The 23,950-nt window shown below is 38.1% G+C and overlaps 1 protein-coding gene across 7 annotated transcripts in view; it reads right to left on the minus strand.

The window, feature by feature from the left end:
* The window catches only part of LAMA2 (laminin subunit alpha 2), a 361,801-nt gene that overhangs the window by 240,783 nt on the left and 97,068 nt on the right, over positions 1–23,950 (minus strand). For all 7 annotated transcript variants that reach the window (XM_061378283.1, XM_061378279.1, XM_061378277.1 and 4 more), the window contains exons 3-4: positions 23,721–23,833; positions 1,217–1,459 (exon numbers count right to left, since the gene is read on the minus strand). In XM_061378283.1, the coding sequence (XP_061234267.1) occupies positions 1,217–1,459; positions 23,721–23,833 (356 nt within the window). The remainder of the gene's footprint in view (positions 1–1,216; positions 1,460–23,720; positions 23,834–23,950) is intronic.

Consider the following 23,950-nt stretch of genomic DNA (forward strand, 5'->3'; position numbering starts at 1 on the left):
TCATATGAGACTCCTTTAGATCCAAGCTCACATCTTTTTAAAGTGTACCAGCAGGATATTTTATTTGAAAGCTGTATTTTTCTGCTTTTGCAGCTGGCATTGGAAATTTCCTGTGAACATGAACAAACCATACCTATTTAAATCCAGTAGTCAAAACCAATTGTATTAACAATTTTGCCTGTGAACGTTGCTTTGCATGTAGTTGAACAAAAGAGAGTAAGTTTGTACCTCTTCATAAGGAGATACATCATTAAAAAAAGTGGAGCAGAAAATAAGAGAATAAATATTGAGGCTAAAATTTCACATAATGTCACTAGACATTAAAGAATCTGTAACTAAACACTTTGGATCCAGTGCACAATCAAGTTACGTTATTTCCTTGAATTACCAAGTTGTGTGCAAAGCAAGTGTTGGACAAAAAATCTGTAAAAGAAAAAAAAAAGATATCTATCTATCTATCTATCTATCTATCTATCTATCTATCTATCTATAGCTGTTGGAATTTGGTACACTTGGCTTTCCCTCTCTTTAAAGTGGCTGAAAGTTTGCATTTTCAGCTATAGTTGCAAGTAATGAACTGCTAGTTTATGCTCATTTGCCTTGTTCTTTCAACCACAAATCCTCATTCTCACCTCCACCACATATTTTCTACACCCTCAGTTAAAACAAATGACTAGTCCATGATTCATGTGCCTGAACTCATGAAATAGCGGAAGCCTCTGACAGGAGAGGAAAGGATAGGTATATGTACAGGCAAAGGGTCAATTACAGGCTCTTAAATGTAATAAGATAAAGTCTAAATAAAATCATTACTATTTAATATTCTAGCATACACACAGGGACTGAAAATGTGACTCAAAAAGAAATCTTTTAATTATTTCACTTTGTCCATGATTTTTTTCCCAGTATTCTCACCTTTGTTCCCAAATGACATGGGAACATATTTCAAGCACTTAAAGTTGTCTGAAAGTACTAGTGCCTACTTCTACCTAATAACTCTTTTACCTCTTAGTTTACTTTATAGAACATGTTTATTAGAGTGTAACTTGTATGCATTTATATAGGACCATGTAGGGTGAGATTTTAAAACTGCAAATAGACTACCTCCTCATTTTCAACAATACTAAAAGACTCTGTCTACTCAAGGCAGATACTTGACAATTAAGCAGGTTTTCTATTGCCAGGTTATGGTGCATGGAATAACATCTGACCTTACCTCTCCATTCTCCAGAGGATGGATTTTTGAATAATAAGAAGTGCAGATGACTTCATCATCTTTTATATAGGATGGTGTTCCAGGACGAGGATAAATGTTGTAACGTGTCAGGCACTCACTGTCTGTTATAGCATAATACTGCCATGGCTGATAGTCTACACCATCCAGTGAACGCTCTAATATCCAGTTCCCAGGTCGAGGTGAGTTAGCTGCTTTCACAATAACATACGCAATCTGAAAAATCTGAAAAATAGATGAATTGTTAAATATATGTAAATACATAATTTAAAATTCCAATTTCTTAATAGCTACCAAACTAAGAACTGTAAATATGTTTGTTTTTTTTATACAAAATGCAATGTGGCCTCAGATTCCACTGACATTCTTTAACTACAGAAATAAATTCCCCACTGACTTCTCTGAAAAAGATTAGTTGCCAATAGAGACTTTGGAAATAGAATTAAAAAGTACTCCAAATTCCACATAACTTAGCAGGTAATTGCTAAGCTGCAGTTTCAGCCAAATGTTTGCAAAGTTTGTTTTCAAGTGTTTTCAATTTGTAGAAGTAGGTTTGTTTCTGTAAGTGTATTTATAGACATCTACTTTCTGCAACGTTTAAGAGTTGCCAAACTGTTACAACTTTATCACTGTTAAGAAAAACACTGGCTTTAGCTTCTGAAAGGTAATCACATCATGCTGAAATCATCCTAGGAAACATCTTTATTTCAATCACATGACTTGGCACTATGGCCATAAATAAGCTTTATAGGACAAAGACATATGAAATATCACCATAAACGGAATGGAAGCATGTAATCAATGTTCATTATAGTCCATTTCACCTGCCTATTCAATTGATTTATCAAGGCTTATTTCTGTTTACAGGCTTTCTGGAATGCAAGTCACAAACAATGTACTTGCAATTGCAGAATGACAGAAGTTAATGACATAGTTTTATTTTGGTTTGGTTTGTTTTTTTCAACCTAGTAACATCTATGTGCTACAGAGGTAGCACTGAAGCTAAGGAAAGAAAACAACTATTTCCATTAGAAAAAAACACACAAAAATTTAGTATTTTTAAGACGCAGTGCTGTGAGTCTGCCCATGAGGATGCCAGAGGGTATCATGGAGAGAACAGTGTTGATTTAACACTTAAAATTTTCTATATCAGATAGTCATTGTAAAGAAGCTGCATGATTCAGATTTACTCCACACAAAATCTATTGTGAATACTTATCAATCACTAACATTAGTGAAAGAAAATCCTACATTAACTGATGAAAGAAACAGTAAGAAAATTCTTTTTAATAAACATCACTATTATTTTAAAATACAAATTATGTTAAGTGGTAGAGTATTGCAAATACTACAGTACATTTGATGATGGAGGCAAAGATAATGTTTATCTCCAATTATCATTCCTGCCTTCTGTGTACATGCTGAGAATACAGTAAGATCCACAATAGCTTCAGTCAGGAAGTCAAATCACTAGCAACCAAAGTTTTTCAGTGGCAATAAGAAGTGGGTGAGGCTGTATTTCTTTTGAACTGGAAAACATATGCATAACTGTGAATTCATGGAGGATTATCTCAAGTTATCAAGTTAATTTTCTTCAACAGCATAAAATAAAATCTCCAGAGCAAGAAGGAATCTGTGTTTCACTCCACTGTTTCAATGTGAAACATACAATCACTTTACCCGTGTTTCACAAATGCCCTTTCCTCACTTAAACTCATTTATAGATATATTCCATTGTGGCCATAAATAACTGTAACTGTTACAGGACCAGTGTCACCAATACTGTTTACAATAAACAGAGAAAACCATAGCATCAATATAGCTTTCCAAACTGTTCCCCTTCAGTTAAGCTTTTGGAAATGACAGCAGATAGCTGGAGTGTTTAATTATTTACTGTTTCCTAAGGGAGGTAATGAGCAACAGCTACATTTTAAGGAACTAGTTTATCAAGAGGGTTTTTTTTTGTACATTGTCCTTCACATGAATAAAGAATCCATTGTACAGTGTAAACTGTTTTTTACATCAGAACAACCTAGTCAAACCACATAAACCCATTCAGCTCCAGCCATTCAGAATAGATATTATGCTCTAGAGTACTTCTAAATACTTTTCACAAAGTAAATAATTTATATAAGTGTTTTATCTTGAGTTCTCATAATAAGGCTATCTCTTACGTGTTGACTGAATAGCAAGTAAGGTTAAACACGTTACTAGGGCTTCTGCTGTGGACAATCTGTACTTTAGGACAGAGCTAAAAATAAATTCATAATCTTACATTTTTCATATATAGTTTCCTTTGCAAAACATTACAGAAGATTCAGTGTTAAATACTGCCAAAAACTCCATTTAGCTCTGCAAACATCTTCAATGCATTGGCTTTGTGAGGCCAAGAGGCATAATCAACAGGAAGTCTTCTTTTGTTTGCTTGCTTTGATATACTAGGCTGTGTGGGTGAGTGAAACTTTCTGCAGTGACTTTTCAACGTAGACCCTAATTCAATGACATTCCTGCACATTCTGCTGAAGATGCGTTTGAAGTTGCATTTCTTGCCTTCTGGGATAGTGTACTGTTTGACTGCAATTTGTTATATACCTTTGCTTTGATTAATTTTAGCATACTTTGTAAATGAAACTACCAGAATTTTCTTTAAAAATCAGCAGAGAGGAAGCGCCATATTGCAGGTCATAAGAGGGTAAACATTATTCTGTTCAATCTGAACTTGTCAAGCAAAAAAGCTTGTTAACGCAAATAAAAGAATACACATGAAGAGCTTTACAGTTTTCTGACTGATCCAGACTACTACTACTGTTTCAGCCTCTGAGGGTTCCTGTAGTGGCTTCTCCAAAAGTACTGTTATCTGCAACCCACTGCCATATGAAACACTCTTTTTTTCTTTTTCAAGTTTCTATTAGAGAGTGGAACCGAAAGACTGCTTTGTATAAAACAAAAGTATTTCCTGAGCAGATAAATTAAATTCCAGAATTTTTATATGTAGGTAGGCAGTTAATGCTAATTGCAGTCAAGGGAAGATGGCCAAACACATCCATCAAAAACACAACCTGACTGATTGATATTATTCCTGATCTTTCTCTCTAAGTGTAACGTACCGCTAAGTTTCACTGTATTTGTTTCCACAGTCAAAAAGGTGAACCTGCTCAGCTTTGTGGAACCAAGTTTCCTAGCAAATTTTAACACTGAGCTTCTGTTACCACAGGTAACAGCATGATGGAACATGTCTGGTTTACTTTTCAGATAGCTGACACGTCAGTTGATATACTAACTGTACACTCTTAGAATACATCTGGTTTTGTACAAGTCCCATAGAATGTAATCTGGAAAATGAAGTTTGGTGATACACATGTGAAAACAGAGCAATACCAAGCTGCCTAGTAGCACATAATAGACATTAACACAGCTGCCAAAGTGCAGCTGGCTCTTTTTTTCTACTTGCTCTGCTCATGTGATTGTAGTGTAATTATGGGAGTGGGAGGGAAATAGTCTAAATAGTCCTTTAAGCCTTTCCCAAATTATAGACAACATAATCCTCAAGATGAAAAACAAAATGAGTCTTGGGTCTCATTTTCACTGGTAATTGTCTCAGCAGTGCGATCTGCAAAGCTCATATTGTGAGAAACGGTTCCATAAGTTATAGCACTCTATATCCTTATGAATGCCTCATATGACACAGAAAAGTGCATCCTAGTACACAGGATAATTTGCTACACTAATATTATTCAGATAGAGCTGAAGTGAATCATTAATCTGCATAGGTTTAGCTAGTGAAGCAGGAAATCTCATTGTGTCTGACTCCCACCTGTGCTTCTATTTAAAAAATAAATCCTCCAGTTAAAAACCATTCATGTAAGTCAGAATATCATCAAAGGAAAAGTACAGTACCATGCAAGTCTACAGAAATATTTAAATTTCATTTTTTTCAGCAGAAGAATGTAATAACCTTAATGGAGGCTTCTATCAGCAAACTGTGTATCTGCTTATTTTCCATAATTATATTATGTTGTTGATTATTTCTCCAGTTCAGCGGTCAAGTAAAATGCCATTCTTTTATTGAGAAGAGTCCAGGACCTGGAAAAAAAGTTTGTTTCCTTACAGGCTGGAATAAATACTGTTAAAACTTGTGGTCTTAAACATGCCATAGATTTATTTAACTAGTCATTTAAAAGTGCTATTGGGGACCACAGAAAAGTGCAGATACCTCTTGTCCCAGTGTGAAACCCATTTGGAAGAGTCAACTGGGAAAGCTATCTCAGAACACCTTGCAGGCTAACAAGGGTTACTGGCTACAGGAGTGTACAGCTCATTAGGAGAAACAGAAAAAGGAACATTTTTAGACTATGTAAATTTTATTATGGCAAGTGTTAGGGGGATTGTGTAAATGGATGACAGTTACTATGGAACATTAAGGGGAGGGAGTAAGAGTGCGGAAATAAATAAATTAAGGTGACTCATGGAGGAACAAGTGTAAGATATAGAAAAAAGGAGATGAATGGAACCAGTTGACTGTCCTGATTTTGATCACTGAATTTTGTCCTATTTTCTCATGAAATTCTGTTTCTATCTTCAGTTTAGATGTTCTCCCTCTATGAGTGGGTATGAGAGAACAAGAATTTACTTCAACCTTGATCAGCCAGCAGGTAGAAGAGGTTTGCATACCAACAGTTAGAGTAAGGCTGCAAATCTCCAAGGCTCTGCTGTTTGGGTGCCAGCAACTGGGGACACCAATGAGATCTGGGACCAGTCAGTGGGTAGATTATCTAGGGGCAGCTACTGAAGTGTTGTATGTTGTGTATGTATCCATAGATGGACATACACACACATGCCCCTAGGAGACTTTAATCCTCATCTGGAGAGGAAGAACAGAGTGAGGTTTCTGCTGTTTGTGTTCATGTGAGTGCTGACAGGGCACTGTGCAGCCATGGGGTGTATTTCACTCTCTCAGAAATATAAACTCTGTTTTCCTACAGTCTAAATGTGAAAGGCAGAACCACAACAGCCTTGCATCCATCAGGCTACCATATGCAATATCTTCTAGTACATAGGATGACCAACAATCAGGAATCATAGATCTAAACAAATTCTCAATGCAAAACAGTGTTCCTCAATCATTAACTTCTGTCTTTACACTCATGCATAAAAACAACTGGAATACATCCAGGACATCATGCATCTCATATTTTCACTACTTTTTGGAATAGCCTCTCCAACAGGCTTCAGACATGAAACAGACTGAATCCAACTACTTCTGCTTATGAGCTAAACCAGAGTTATCGTAAGTTTGAGAAACAGTTCCTCATTTCTCAGAGGCTGATATAAATTCCTTATGATTCTTGTGTGCTCAGGTTTATTTCAATTCACATACACTGTTATGGATTATTACTTGTGTCTAGTATGCATGAAAGACAGCAGACAGTTTTGATGCAAACATTTTCAAACAACTGGCTATTTAAGAACAACTAACCTTCTCATTTTACTTTAACATCCAACTCAGACAGAGAAAAAGCCTAATTTAGAAGTGGAGTGGCTCTCCAGATCCCTCAAATGACCCTCTAGCACATACCTATCGATTGCTGTCCTGAGGGACAGTGGCCACGGTTTCAAACATTCTCCTCACAGTCAGAAATTCTGTAATTGAAAATGATGGCATGGAGGAAAAAAAAAAAATTTGCTTAGCAGGATTCAGCTAATATCAATTTAGAGAGCTGAACAGCTCCCTGCCATGCCTTCTAATGACAGTATCTCTCCTATTCATTTAAGCTGCTTCCAACTGAAATGCTGCTACCAGATAGGGAATTTGGGTTGAAACTTGCACACACTTGATTCCAACAGTTTTTTTCCCATTGTGTTGCAAATAATTCTGGCTACTAGATAGCAGGTCATCATTTGTCCCAGAAAAACTGTAGCTATGAGTGTCATGCAAAATAAGATGTCCACAGCATTGGGTGGGTAAAACTACGAAAAACTTTACCACAGCAAACTTTGAAAAGCTCTAAGGTTAGCATCTCCAAATGAAGCCATTTTTCAGTTAGAAGTCTTCTATCTTTTCTAATGAGACAAAAAATCACTCATATAAAACACTCCATCCAATTCTGTTAATATCTACAGCACATACATTTAAAAAAAAAATTTAAAAATACCTCAACATAGAACAAGGTCAGCTTTCTCCCTCCTCTGTATATAACTGCTGGAGAGGCTGAAGTTTCTTTAAGAATATTTTTATCTCCTTGAGAAAAATAAATCCTTTATTAATACCTCTCAACTTTTGCTCATGCTGTAAGTAAAAGATGATTACAACTTGTGCCATTTAGAAAAAAAAAAAAAAGTCTATTGTAAGAGTGCACTTTATAAAATTCTCAAGTTGTCCAGCTGCTGAATATCTAGGTTACATTAAGCCAAATGGAGGGAGTCAGTACCTGTAAAGTTTCTGGCAATGTCAACTTACTACTTTGTAATTTTCTCTGCTGGTTTTCTCCCACTGTTCAGTTGTTTGTGAAGGCTTCAAAAATAGCTGCCTTCTGTTGACCATTTTTGCTGCTCATCATTGGCTTAGCATACACCAAAATTGAGGGCTTAAGGTAGTAATTTCTTTTCACAGTGCTTTCAAATAATAGAAGAAAGCAATTCCTTTTATCTTTATTTCCTAAGGCTAATCACTTCTTTCCATTAAGAGAGAGTATAGCAAGGAAAGGAAAACTGAAGGAAATGCCGATATGCAAACACTTCTTCTTCAAAACTAGACAATAGAAGAGAAGAACAGAAAAGGTGGTTCTTCTCTTTTGATGCTAAAACATCCCTAAATTTTTCCTGATTCCTTGATCCAAGAACTGATGCTCAGCTAAGGTCCTGTAGTGTTGAGAGCAGTCAGGGCAATGTGCTCTCATTTCCTTCACTGAGGTTTCAATGCATCATCCTCTCACAATCTGCACAGAGGACCTATCCGTTAATCTAGTTTAAGAAGAAAAGTACTATCAATCACAGCCATATTTTTTAACTCCATTTAAAAGTTATACAATGCACAAACCTTGAAATCTAAACATTTAAAAACTATTCTTAATCTCCTCACCTATTACAGACTCATACCAAGTCTTCACATTTTAATTCCACAATGAGAATATTAATTTGAACATAGATAAAACTATTTATTCAGATGCAGATTCTTATGCATTATTCCAGTATTTCCTAGAGAACACTTATTTGTCTTATAGAATCATAGAATGGTTTGAGTTGCAGGGGCCTTTGAAGATCTAGTCCAACCCTGCTGCCTTAAGCAGGGACATCCTGCACTAGAGACTGACTGCTTGGTAGTTCCCAGGGTGGTCTTTATTAGCCTTTTAAAAATAGGTGTGATATTCCCTTTTCTTAAATCACTGACTGCCATGGCTTTTCAAATACGATGGAGAGTGGGTTGGCAACTATAACCAGCCAAAACCCTCAGGACCCTGGGATGTATCTCATCAAAATTATTCACATTTCCTTTTTGTATGACAGTTAAAAATCAGCGCAGCATGGTCATGTTGCACTGATTTTATCAATGTGAAATTAAAGATCTTTCTCCATGTTATGGTTTCTGACTTTAGTGCAGAGTGCTTTATACTATATAAATATATACTTGTTACTTAATGAGGCAACATCTGTTATCAACCTTGTAGAGAGGGATACAAAGAAACATCTGAAACTGTTGCACTGTTAGCATGGAGCATGTTCTGCATTATCAACTTTTGAACCTTTAATGTTTTTCTGCTGAAACCTTCACAAGCTTTTACTTTGAGTTGTCTGGAAAAGGACATATTGTTCACCATGTATGGTCATCTTGAAGAACTACGATTTTGATTCGATCTTGACTATAAGTTCTTTGAGGTTAAATAGTGGATCCTAATATGAAATAGGCATGCACTAACTTATACCCATTCCCTGAACATGACATAATGTTCTCTCCATCTCAATCTGGAAATATTGTGCAATGTGAACAACTTGAACAATGAAAATATGAATAAAGTAGTAACTTAAGCCTTCAAATAAAAAAGATATTTTTCCAAAATATTTTCATCCTCTTGCTTGCTTCTTTCTTTTCTTCATTTGCTTTTCAAAAACAACATGCTTCATTTTGGTGATTAAAAAGGCTTAAAGATTTATTCTGGCAGTGATTCTAAGCTATCTTCTGTCACTAAATTTTGGAAATTTCAAAAACATACATAAGTAAAGAAGGAAATGGGAAAGAAATGAGATTCTAAATCAGATTTCCAGATCAAAAAAAGTGTATGCATGTTCAGTTTTAATTTTTGCTATCAGTTCTTAAAACTTATGAAATTATCCTGAGAACTGTTTTAGATGTGGATATGTTGTTCTATGTCATAGCAGTGGATATATGGAATATAAAAAGTGAATTATTATATATATAGTTCCATCTCAGATCCATTTTACAATCAGAATTTACTTGCAAATAATTAGAAGACATACACAGTATGACTCAGAACCAAGCAAAATGTTTATCTTCACTATGAAGTTGTACATGTTAAGAACAGATCAAGTCTGTTTTTCCATGCTATGTAGCTGAAGGGATCCAATACAGGCCACTCTCTTAAGTTTCTTCAATCACTTAGACCACAATAGCCCAAATCAAACAAAACCAGCTACATTAATGACTGTTTTTACTGACTGTCTAAAGAACATCATTGATAAATGTCTCTAAGTGCTTCCACAGAGCATGTGACCTCACGGAGCATGGACTTCACAGAGCACAAAGTGAGAGTGAGAGAATAACTTTGTCATTATTATATTCAATGAAAGGAGCGTACATGCATAGAATCATACAATGGTTAGGGTTGGAAAGGACCTTAAGATCATCAAGTTCCAACCCCCCTGCCATGGGCAGGGACACCTCGCTCTAAACCATATCACCCAAGGCCTCGTCCAACCTGGACTTGAACACTGCCAGGGATGGAGCATTCACAACCTCCTTGGGCAACCTATTCCAGTGCCTCACAACCCTAACAGGAAAGAATTTCCTCCTTACACCCAATCTAAACTTCCCCTGTTTAAGTTTGAACCCATTACTCCTTGTCCTGCCACTACAGTCCCTAATGAAGAATCCATCCCCAGCATCCCTATTGGCCCCCTTCAGATACTGGAAGGCTGCTACGAGGTCTCCACGCAGCCTTCTCTTCTCCAGGCTGAACAGCCCCAGCTTTCTCAGCCGATCTTCATACAGGAGGTGCTCCACTCCCTTGATCATTCTCGTGGCCCTCCTCTGGACTTGTTCCAACAGATCCATGTCCTTTTTATGTTGAGGACACCTGAATTGCACACAATACTCCAAGTGAGGTCTCATGAGAGCAGAATAAAAGGGCAGGATCACCTCCTTTGACCTGCTGGTAACACTCCTTTTGATGCAGCCCAGGATACGGTTGGCTTTCTGGGCTGCAAGCGCACACTGAAGCCAGCTCATGTTCATTTTCTCATCTACCAGCACCCCCAAGTCCTTCTCCGCAGGGCTGCTCTGAATCTCTTCTCTGCCCAAACTGTAGCTGTGCCTGGGATTGCTCCGACCCAGGTGTAGGACCTTGCACTTGGCATGGTTAAACTTCATGAGGTTGGCATCAGCCCACCTCACAAGCGTGTCAAGGTCCCTCTGGATGGCATTCCTTCCCTCCAGCGTATCAACCGAACCACACAGCTTGGTGTCATCGGCAAACTTGCTGAGGGCGCACTCAATCCCACTGTCCATGTCAGCGACGAAGATGTTGAAGAAGACCGGTCCCAACACCTATCCCTGAGGGACACCACTCGTTACAGGTCTCCAGCTGGACACTGAACCATTGACCACAACTCTTTGCGTGCGGCCATCCAGCCAGTTCTTTATCCACTGAGTGCTCCATTCACCAAATTGATGTCTCTCCAATTTAGAGACAAGAATGTCGTGTGGGACAGTGTCGAACGCTTTACACAAATCCAGGTAGATGACATCAACTGCTCTACCGCTGTCCATCAGTTCTGTAGCCCCATCATAGAAGGCCACCAAATTGGTCAGGCAGGATTTCCCCTTAGTGAAGCCATGCTGGCTGTCACCAAGCACCTTGTTGTTTTTCATGTGCCTTAGCATGCCTTCCAGGAGAACCTGCTCCAAGATTTTGCCAGGCACAGAGGTGAGACTGACTGGTCTGTAATTCCCCGGGTCATCCATTTTCCCCTTCTTGAAAATGGGGGTTATATTTCCCTTTTTCCAGTCATCGGGAACTTCACCTGACTGCCATGATTTTTCAAATATGATGGCCAGCGGCTTAGCAACTTCATTCGCCAGCTCCTTCAGGACCCACGGATGGATTTCATCAGGACCCATGGCCTTGTGCATGTTCAGACTTTTAAGATGGTCTCGAACCAATTCCTCTCCTGCAGTGAGCCCAAGGTCTTCATTCTCACAATCCCTGCATCTGCCTTCCAGGACTCGGGTGGTGCGGTCAGAGCCTTTGCTAGAGAACACCGAGGCAAAGAAGTCATTCAGAACCTCAGCCTTCTCCAAATCCTGTGTAGCTAGTTCACCCGAGAGCTTCCTGAGGGGGCCTACGCTCACCCTAATCTGTTTTTTATTTGCTATGTACCTGTAGAATCCCTTCCTGTTATCCTTAATATCCCTAGCCAAGTTTAATTCTAACTGGGCCTTAGCTTTCCTAACCTGGTCCCTAGCTTCCCGGACAACATCCCTGTACTCTTCCCAGGCCGCCTGTCCTTGCTTCCACTTTCTATAAAACTCTTTTTTCATTTGAATTTTCCTCAGCAGCTCCTTATCCATCCAAGGAGGTCTCCTGGCCCTCCTGCTGCACTTCCTTCTGGTTGGGATGCAACACTCCTGAGCTTGTAGCAAGTGATCCTTGAATATCAGCCAAGAGTCTTTGCCCCCCCCTGCCCTCTAGGGCTATATTCCATGGAACGTTACTAAGCAGGTTCCTGAAGAGGCCAAAGTCTGCCCTCTTGAGGTCCAGGGCAGTGAGCTTGCTGCACGCTCTTTTCACTTTCCTAAGGACCTCAAATTCAACCAGCTCGTGGCCGCTGCATCCAAGGCTGCCCTGGAGCGCCACATTTCCCACAAGCCCTTCCCTGTTGGTGAGCAGGAGGTCAAGCATGGCACCTCTCCTTGTTGGTTCCTCTATTACTTGCAGAAGGAAGTTGTCTTCCACACAATTGAGGAACCTCCTGGATTGCTTGTGCCAGGCCATACTGTCCTTCCAACAGATGTGAGGGTGGTTGAAGTACCCCATGAGAACAAGGGCCTGTGAGTGTGAGGGTTTTCCTATCTGCCTATAGAGTGCTTCATCCGCAGGTTCCTCTTGATCAGGCGGTCTGTAACAGATCCCCACAGTAATGTCTCCCATCGCTGTTTTCCCTTTAACCCTGACCCACAAGCTCTCAGTTAACTGCTCACCAGTCCCTAGAGTTCCATACTCTCCAGCCTATCCCTAACATAAAGGGCAACTCCCCCTCCGCACCTGCCAGGCCTGTCTTTTCTAAAGAGTCTGTAACCTTCCATTCCAACACTCCAGTCATAGGAGCCATCCCACCATGTTTCTGTGACGCCTATAATATCATACCCCCGTAGACGAGCACACATCTCTAATTCCTCTTGTTTGTTCCCCATGCTACGGGCATTTGCATAGAGGCATCTGAACCGAGCTTCAGATGAAGCCGGCTCATTGTACTACAGAACCTTGTTGTCCATCCTGTAGCATTGACCTTACTTTTCAATAATAATTTTGTGATAAATGGCTAGCACAGCGGAAGCATTATTTCATGACCACTACGGCATAACTTATAGAGGGATCATAGGATTCTCAGTTGAACATATTTACCTCTCCTTACTGGAGAAATATGTTGTCATTCAATAGTTTATGATGAATAAAAAGCTAACTTGAAAAAAATTACACCATTCTTCCAGGCTCCGTGACTTTCTTTAAAATCAGAATTGCTAATAGCACAAAATCTGAAGAAAACTTTGTATTCATGTCAGAATGTATATGTATTTTGAACTGGATTTTAAGTTATAATGGAGTACTTAAGACCTACACCTGGAAGTCATTTGCCTGAAGGATGGAAAGGTGAATAGCTCTTTTGATTAAAGCTGAAATTAGAGAAGGAATAAGGGTGTGTATATTTATTGTAGTCACCAAGCAAAAATATAAGGCAAGTAAACTCAGGAAGAAAAACTATAAATTCCCAAAACACTTTTTTTTATCTTTGTCATTGTATATTATGAGCTGAAGCTGAGAGGATTTGCTTATTTAGAAATCTTTCTGACTAGCCACAAAGCAATAAAGTTATGGTCTAATTTAGCAGGGAACATTAAAAAAAAAAAAAAAAGCCTGCAGAGATTTATAGTTAAGACAACTACTCAACCTCGCTGGCAACACTTTCTATAGTGGGTATTACAACTGATCTCTCAGAACAATAATGGCCTCTTAGCATTTCAAACTGAATGGGAGAGTACTCCCTCCATGTGTTATTGCACCACTCATAAAAAACTTTCTTTTTTAATGCCTCAGGAAGGTAAGACTGAGTAAGTTCACTAACAGTTGTTCTTAGAACATCCAAAGGCTTAATGCAGCAGGCTCTACTTAAGTTATGGCTGGCATAGATGTGCATTATCAACCCTTAACTAAGGCAAAAGGTCATTAATTTTTCTTTAGGCTTTTGTCTGAGTGATATCAATGTAGGAAACTATTCTGAGCCCTAGACGACCAGTGCTAGCTGTGTGCATGTATTCTCTCCTTTCCATGAAGAGAAAGCAAGGTGGAAAGCTGTATAATATAAAGTATACTTGTTAATAGTCCATAAACCAGGTGGTTCTTAAAAAAGTTCACTGTGATGTCAAAATATTTACTACAGATCTGTTTGCCTTCACAGTTACTAATAATTATGTTTTCTAGGTACATTTGCTATAAAACCTCACTGGTGTTTTTATGTGTTTGTTTCCTGGGTGGTTTTTTACCTTTTTTTCCATTATAAACTAACTCCAAATCCAATAGTTTCCCTTTGGTTAAAAAAAATATCAGGACAAAGTACGTTCTGTTTCATCCTATGGCTATCTGATTATTGCATTGAAAATTGTGAAGCTAGAGAAATGTATTACTAAAATGTTCGGAGTCAAGTCTATGAAAGGCAACAAACAAAAAAGAAACAATAATTAAAAAGAAAAAGTATTATAACTAACATCCAGTTGCATGTTTAAAAATTGGCTCAGGACTTTAATAAAACAAAACAGATCTCATTCTTTTTAATATTAGTATCACAGTTTCATTTTTATGGCTTTAATTACATCTTTTTTTGGGCTGCCACCTTAACAGTTCATTACCACAGGTATAAATGAGCCAGGAAACAGAACTTAGCAATTTTTTTATTTTATTTTTTTTTTAGATAATGAATGTTTGCATTGTCAAATGTTTACATTACTTCAAAACATAATGATTCTTGTGCAAGAAATATTATAAACAAATATTTGGGATGACAGCCCTACGTTGCAGGTATTGACAGTGGTATTTTATACTTCTAAGATTTACAATCAGTTGAATCCAACATAGAGTGACAACTGCTCTGTAAAGGGGTGGAAATGTTTTCGCCACAGCCTCCAGAAACATGTTCCTAAACCCTCCCCCATGCTGGCATTAAAACATCACACAGCAAGCCAAAGTAGAAAATTGATCTGGCATAAACCTAACCCCCCCAAAACAAGATAAGATGCAGTTCTCAGTATCAAGGTACCAATCTGGTTCACTGCATGGCAGCACAAGTGCCGATGCCAGAACAAGAGAGACGGGAATGTCAGTTTGGGAGGGGATGCAATGGAGAGTGGAGGGAACAGCAATTATGGAATGGCTTCATTACATTCTGAACAGACTTTGCTTCTGTTCACATTTCTGTCTTTAGACAAACATTTTTGAAGATGGACAAAACAGACTGGCATTTGTTGGTGAAAAGTCTCAGTCTGAATTAATTTTTATTTCTGTTAAATTACTTTCTGGTTTGGGGATGTAGAGAAGCATTAAATTCTACCTTTACAGAAACTATTTTGAAAGCATCTCAGACATTTGAAGTACACAATTTTCAGCAAAAGAAAATACTAACTGGAAACCTAAGCAAAATTTTAGTCATACATACACATTTAACAATTGAAGAACAACTGACAATTTTACTATCTGGTTCTTGTATCCCAAGACTATACAGTATCATTAACCTTGTCTTTATTCCTTTAGCTATTCTGATAGTTAATATCAGAAGTTATTCAATAGAAAGCTAGCTGTAATTTTTTTTTTTCCACTGGAAAAATTTATCTGATATACCTGAACACAGAAAATATAACGTGAAAAGCCAGTATCTCCTAGTGGTATACATATTCTTTACTACTATACAGATAATGTGTAAAGGTTATTTTAATATGGCTTGACCCATTCTCATTCCTGAGCCACTGTTAGGTGAACTGTTATTGGTTAAAACAAAAAAACTATACATCTGTATTAAAAGAAGCCATGCTGTTGTGAAATATCTTATAATCCGATTTACGTTATGGTTGTAAGACTGACTTCATTCAATCCCTGAAGGATTAGTTTAACTGTATTTCAGTGTGAGGTTCAACTGTATAGACAAGACCCACATAATGGTTCCAGTAGATTTTTGAAACCAGACAAGAGGGAGATCTAGAATCAAAAAATCATGCAACAACTTCTAAATGGTCAATACTCAAAACCAGGTTATTTCTTAAGAAAAAAATAAACTGGACAGGGATGCAGACAGTAAATTCATAGTCTCTGTTGCTAACCTGCAATATGACACAGTCTCTAGAATAGGCTTTTTCAGGCTGGCTTTTGTAGGGATGGTGATACACAGGCAATACCTCATTTACTAGAAACACACACAAAAAAAGGCTAGTCAGAAAGGGCTTTTGAGGCTTTTTCACTTTTCAGGTTACAAAAGTCCTCCAAGCCAGCCACTCCTATAGCAATCATCTTGTAACATCCTCAGTCAAACACTAGAAGGAAGAGGGAAGAAGTACAAAAGTTGGCAGAGAAGTGGTGATGAAAATAAGATTTTAATTGTTCACATAATCTTTCATTAAAAACAGCTATTTTTTATATTAAGCATATTATGAAAAGGTAGCCTGTCTCAGTCTAGCCACACATATGGGCAACATCTTCAACATGATTCTACAAAACAATACATAACACACCTGCCTCAACTCAGCTAACAAACATCCAATCTCTGCTGCTGTGTAACAGTGATGAACTCTTTTTGAAAGAGAGTTGTGTTCTCCTGAGGGACCCAGCTAATGTGCAGGAACTGACAGCTGAAAATAATATTTCCTTCAAACAGCTATCAACACAGAACAGTCATACTGGCAAAGCTGAGGAGCAAATGACAAGCAAGCTCCTACAAGCAAGGTCTCTTCTCAAGAAGTTTCTCATTTTTCATACTTCCCTTCTCCCCCAGCAGAGATCAGCAATATTGCATTAAGGCATGGTGGAATACCACCATTTTGGGATGCGTAGCATCTGATAGGCTTAACATAAATCTGGACTCTGTTCAGACACAGAGCTTACAAGGGTACATTCACTTCAGCTTTTTAGCTCAGATAGTAAACATGCTTTTGAGGTGACTCTCCCACCTCCCAGTTTAGCATGCTTTCATTCACATCATGAATAGAACATGGAGCTCACAAACTAGACTCACTTCAGATAAGAACTAAGCCAGGAGAACATGCTTAGACATACCTGATCCATTTCAGCCGCTAATGGACATTCAGCTCATGGTCCATAATAGAGCTATTCTGAAGAAAACTTCCTGACAAGCAAGCTGGGTCCTTAGAAACAAACACAAGTCCTCTCTCAAGTCTGTCCCCCTTCACTCCCAGTGTAACATGAAGTACCAGTATTCAGATTTTTTTCCTCAGTTGGTTTCAAATTTTACCCAAATGTTCAAATTATATTATTAATTGTAATATTATATATAATTCATGTCACACACATTTCATATTATGTATAGAAGCCCTCAGCATAAGAGTAGAGGTATAAAAACATTGCACAACCCAAAATTTGAGCTTTAAAATAAAAATAAATCTAAAAAAAGATCAAGAATTATAAAGCACAGTAACTAAATAATGAAGCACAGTCCATATTCTGCAAGTGGTGTCCATAACTTAGCTGTGATATGTTACTTTCAGACATTTATTGTATGCTTTTTCTGATGTTTGTAGCTGTCCCATCCATCACAGTAAAGAGCGAAGATGTACTTTCCATGGGACTCTTCCTCCATAATGATCTCTTTTTCAATTTGGTGGCAACTATGCGCATACTGATTCTGTTTACCTTCAGATACAGGAGGGTATTTTTTCTCTCCCTTTTAAGCTCTTCCCACAGACTGAGCTTTTATAACACTAGTCCAAATCCTGTATTGCTATCTTCCCTGTCCCAGCCTTAATCACTCCCCTTCATCTTGCCACAGTTTCTTAGCTCTCTCATGTGTGCTTTTTGCCACAGAGCAAAAGTTGTACTTTCTTGTGTAGAGAAAGCAAAAGCTTTCTCAGTTTTTTCAATCCTTTTCCTCTCCCTAGCATTACCCTTACTAGGGATACGTGACACATGTTTGTGACTGTGTACATGCAGACGTATTTGCTTATATTTCTGTTCATGGGTATTGAAGAAAGAAATCATTCAAAACCAGATCAAAATCCTCTATTTAAATTATATTTGAACAATACAGAATAAAAAAATAATTAATTTAGCATTAGCAGAATACCATTATCTGCTTTTTGTAAACTTTTTTCAAAATCCTTCTGAACAAGTAAAATATTCCATTACTTCCAGCTATTCCATTCTCTACACAGTTTTATGTGTGACAATTTCTAAAGTATAACACGTACAACTCAAACAGTAAAGTCCATGCGTCCAAAAGTACTGAAATACACTTCAGGAGAAGTAGGACTGCAGTGATTTCTGCCTGGAGTCAGAACATATTTTTTCACATTCCCTCCTCCCTTCCTATAGAAGAAGGGCAGCAGACAGGCTGAAAAGACAGTGAAAGAGTTGGACACTATCAGAGCTTAAGGAACTTAAAACTGAGAAATCAAGTAATCAGTTCATCAGTAATTTTTGCTCTTGCACCTTATGAGGCGTATCTTATGAGATCTTTCAAGGCCCTGAGGAGTGTCAACTACTTTCCTTCAGAAGTATATGACTGGAAAGGATTACCCGGACACTAAACTGATCCTCCACTGTATCCAACAATTAAGATATATTTCTTAAGTCCAGACTTTTCTGCCAGAACATTAAGTTTGGGTCTACTCAAGTTCTCCAAATCTACAAGTCACATAAAACATCCCAGAATCATTACAAAAAATATTAAGTATATAGTGAAAAAGAAGCCCTCTAACCCCACATAAAGTAACTTAGCAGTATCAAGGGTACTGCAAATGTCCTTGTTCTCTACCACAGCAGGAAATTTGTTAATGAAAGTGTCCTGATGTATGCAGAAATCGGAAACAGATGGGCTGACCACCTCGCTTCAAACTACCAACTGGTTTTCCTGTGTATTTGCCAATTTCCTTTAAAGATACTTTACTAATCTTACAGATCAAAGTGAAATTTAAACCAACTGAAGATTTGGGATAGCATGACTCCAGGGAACATGTTCTCCCTGGAAATCTAAGCACTTCTATTTTGCCAATTCCCTTCTCCGTACTTCTTGAAAACTTATTATCTGTCCTGCTAAATATCACTCACTGGACTTGAATTACTTTTGTTGCACTTGAACTGCCCACCACTCTTAAGGCAAAAGTGACACACCCTACTCAACAAGCAGGACTAAGAGATGCAGAAGAGCAGACAGCTTCTCCTGGTAACTTGTGAGTGCTTCATAGGTACAACAACCTTCCACATGATGAACCTACCCTGCTAAACTCAGATCAGCAGTTTTCCCTTTCAGTAACCAGGGTAGCTCAACCTTTCATTTTAACCTCCATTTAAAGTCTTTTGAGCAACACCCATGTAAATCTACGTTCATATTTTTACCTCTTATGCACTTGCAAATGGAAGTGGGAGGACTGCATTTTTCCCAACTCAGCTGATAATATTTTGGCTCCTTTTAAAGTTAAATATGTTTTACTTCTTCAGTTTATTAGTTACTGCTAACTAGTATATAACATTTTTATATGGCTACACTGCACAATAAAATAAAAAAAAAAAAAGAAGTAGCTGACTGAAAAGGCTAAACATTCTATAAATTCATTATTTTCCTGGGTTTGTTTTTTTTTATGAAATTAGGATTGCTAAAAGCATTCCATGTACTATCATAATTACCAGTAATAACATACAAACTAATGCATTTCTGCAATTTCAGTCCATTACCTGTAGATTTGTCATTTGTTATTTCTATCTTACAAAAAGAAGTTAAACATTTTTATACTTAAAGCAATAATTTATCAACACACACATAGCAATTACTGAATCTCTTACAAGCCAAAAGTAAAGAATGGTACTTCTTTTAAGTGAGGTCTGAGAGATATCCGGTGACCTTCATCATCCATAGTGGCTACTATGCATGACATTACCTGGAACAGAAATTTTGTCTTTCACTGCCTGCTTTAATAGAGTCTACAATGCCGTGTCTACAAAATACCTAAATAAGCACACAGAAACTACTAATATTCCTCAAAATCCAAACAACTCTTATTCCTTACTGAGCAGCCTAAAAGCCATGCAAATTGCAACAGACCATTTATAACATTTTGGGGAACAAAACTGTTTTTCTGTTCATGTAAGTGGTGGGTAAACATAGCATGTATTTCTAACTACAAGGGTTACTCAGATCATAGAGTGTGCCAGGCAGCCTCAGTGACACACACCTTTATGCCACCTGTCCTGGGTTCAGCAGTAGCAGTCATTTTTTCTCCTTCTTAGTAGCTGGTGCCATGCTGTGTTTTTTTACTTTCAGCCTAGGAACAGTACTGATAACACCGATGTTTTTAGTTGTTGCTCAAATGTTTAGTCTGACCAAGGACGTTCTGAATCTCATGATCTGCCAGGGAGGTGGGGAAGCAGGGAGGAAGCAGAGACAGGACACCTGACCCAAACTGTGGTATTCCATACCACAGCACGCCATGCCCAGGATGTAACTCAGACTTACCCGAAAGGGCTAGTTCTGCTCAGGCCGGGCTGGGTGGGGGCGAGTTATCAGTCGGTGGTTGGTGAGCAGTTGTGTTTGCTTCCGTTGTTATTTCCCTTATCATTATTATTGGTGGTAACACGTTGTGGGAGCTACATTCTTTCAATTCTCCTCCCCATCACTCTGGGAGCAGAGGAAGGAAAGAGGGGGAGTGAGAGAGAGACTGCATGTTTTAAGGCTGAGCTTAAACCACGACACCACCTCTCTTGACATCCACAGAAACCTCGACAGTGCTCCTATTCCAGCAAATACAATTTAATAAGCTTGAGAGAAGGTATCAGCTTTAGTACTGCAAAAGGACCATGAAGCTTACTCTGAATAAGCAAGAAAACATGGGAAAGAAACAGTATCATATTTGAGCATCATCTCATTTTAAAGAGTAACAACCAAAACCCCAAAACCCACACAACACAGTGCAGTATTCTCAGACCACTGTTGACTCAAAGAAACACTTTTAAATAAATTAGAACAACCTATACTTTTTCTTCAATATAGTCACTGACCCTGTAGCTGCCAGCTTTTAGTATATTAGAAAACCCTAAACTTTCATAAGTGCATAAATTTGCTTATTTTTTTATGACAATCTAGATACTGATACAGCAGAAGTTGTAAAGCCCTAGATTTTGCAGACCTGACCTAAACAACTACACAGGTAAAATCACTGGGTTGATGAAAATCAAGGATGGTTATTTTGTTCTAATGCCTGAGAGCTGTTCACTTACTAACAGATCATAGCCAACAAAACGCACAATCCCATGCTGTAAAGGCAAACCAGTTAATTACTCTGAAAGTTTAAAAAACATTTAAACCTCTCCCCTCACTAAAAATCTTTCTAATGCACAGGACTTATCTTGAAGTTCATTATTAGCTCTGCTGATTGAAAGAAATGCATGATGAATACTTTTGCATACATAAGGCCAAAGACGCAGATGTAGGATTGTTTCTGCCAGTAACAACGAGGGTTCCAAAGCCAGAATACTAACAGTTTTTCCAGGATTCAAAGGCTCCTCCAGAAATAAAGACTACTGTGCTCCAAGTACTTCACAGTCACATAATCAAGAGATTTACAAGAATTTTTACTATCAGATCATTTGTATGACGGAGTTTTTATAAGAAATAAAGTACAAGCCTCTTTAGTTGAGAATTAGCTATTGTCCTCTTTAAGTACAGCTAAATGAGAAAGTAGCAAGATAAGGTCAGGCAGGTTCAAAGTGAATTCAATAAACCAATAATAATAAACTGAAACAGAAAACTCATCTCAATGAAGAGATCACAGAGAAAGAGGGAGCTGGGAAGGGTAGTATCTATCCAGTGAGCCAGAGAAAGGATCTTTCCTTTTTTCTTAACACCTGGAAAACAGATTTTTATACTGTTTCCCACAGCATTCTCCTGAAGAAACTGGCTGTTCATGTATTCGATGGGTATACTCTTCACTGGGTAAAAACTGGCCAGATGGATGGGCCAAAAGAGTAGTGGTGAATAAAGCTAAACCCACTTGGCAGCCGGTCACAAGTGGTGTTTTGCAGGGCCCAGTACTGTGGCCAGTTCTCTTTAACATTTTTATGAACAATCTGGATGACAGGATAGAGTGCACCCTCAGTAAGTTTGCAGACAACAGCAAGTTGGATGGGAATGTTGATCTGGTTGAGGGTAGGAAGGGCCAAGGCCAATTGTATGAGGTTCAACAAGTCAAAATGCCATGGACTGCACTTGGGTCACAACAATCCCACGCAATGCTACAGGCTTGTGGAAGAGTGACTGGAAAGCTGCTCAGTGGGAAAAGACCTGGGGGTGTTGGTCAACAGCAGCTGAATATGAACAAGCAGCGCATCCAGTTGGCCAACAAGGCCAACAGCATCCTGGCTTGTATCAGAAACAGTGTGGCCAGCAGCGCCAGGGCAGTAATCATCCCCCCATACTTGCCACTGATGAGGCAGCACCTCAAGTCCTGTGCCCAGTTCTGGGCCACTCACTACAAGAGAGACATTGAGGTGCTGGAGCAGGTCCAGAGAAGGACAACAAAGCTGATGAAGGGTCTGGAGTACAAAACTTATGAGAAATGATTGAGGGACCTGGGGAGTTTAGTCTGGAGAAAAGAAGACTCAGGGGAGACCTTACAGCTCTCTACAACTACCTGAAAGGAGGTTGTAGCTAGGTGGGTGTCAGTCTCTTCTCCCAGGTAACAGGAAATAATCTCAAACTGTGCCAGTGGAGGTTTAGATTGGATATTAGAAAAGTTTCTTCACTGAAGGGGTTGTCAGGCACTGGAACAGGCTGCCCAGGGAAGTGGTTGAGTAACCATCCCTGGAGGTATTTAAAAGACACATAGATGTGGTGCTTAGGGACATGAGTGAAGGATGCACTTGGCAGTGTTAGATTTACAGTTGGGCTTGATGATCTTAAAGATCCAACCTAAATAATTTTATCATTCTCTTTTCTGGTCTGATTCAAGTTGCAGACAAATATAAGCCAGCCTCAAATTGGAGATTTTAAGGGAGATAGGGAAGAATTAACTTGTTACCTACTTAATTGAATACCAAAACAATGAAGTTAAATAGCATGATGAAGAAATTCTGTACCAGATAACTGTTCTGTATTTATCCTGGCATATTACTAATAAAATTATTTTCCATCTACCTTCAAATCCTCTTGTTTACATACCTGGAATTTTTGTAGCATTTTCATAAGCATCAAATGACTGAATTCTGCATAGCTATATCTGTCAAGCAAGATTCCACTAACAAAAGGCAATTTATTTAAGGACTTTGATAGCCAAACCTTCTTCACCCAGGAGGGATGCCTCAAAATAACCTATCATGTGACATATATCCCTAACATAGATGAACTATTTTTAGAGTATTTAAGTATTTTTAGTATTTTTTGTGTATTTAAGTGTATAGTGATTTGTTACTGAAACAAGAAAGTATTCTGAACACAAACTTTTACTGATACTAGTTTTTCCGTGAAACTATCTTTCCAACTGTTTTTAAAGAGCCAAACCAGAAGTTATCATGAAAAAAATACTGAAAATGTTATATTTAAAGACTTTTAAACATGACTTCATAAAAATATATGTGAAAAAAATATTTTTTTTTCAGTACATTATATTACAATGACCGGGTCAGAATTATCTGTATAAACAATAGAATGTTATAGGAGAAGCTAAGTGCATCCTCATAACGTTACAGAAACACAAAGCAAAGAGGAAAAGAATCCAGGTGATCTACTGTGCAAGAAAGAAAGCCTTTGCAGAAACAAACAAACAGAAGTCTACCTGTTGGAGGTCCAATGTAATGGTCACATAATGATACTCAATTCCATTCTGGATACTAGGGCTTTGCCACCAAGTGTTCTTGCCATCAATTGCATTTGTTATCGGATGTCGCTCTGTTAAAACAGCAGAAATGTGTTAATATATTTCAAAATTAAAAGAAGATTTAGATGGTTTTAGATCTAAAATCTAGAATACAATAGCAGAACTAATGAGGCAGCATTTTAAAATAA

Source organism: Neopsephotus bourkii, unplaced genomic scaffold (assembly GCF_033783945.1).
Source record: "Neopsephotus bourkii isolate Nb327-2 ecotype Australia unplaced genomic scaffold, CSIRO-AGI_Nbou_v1 NB_1765, whole genome shotgun sequence".
Taxonomy (NCBI): Eukaryota; Metazoa; Chordata; class Aves; order Psittaciformes; family Psittacidae; genus Neopsephotus; species Neopsephotus bourkii.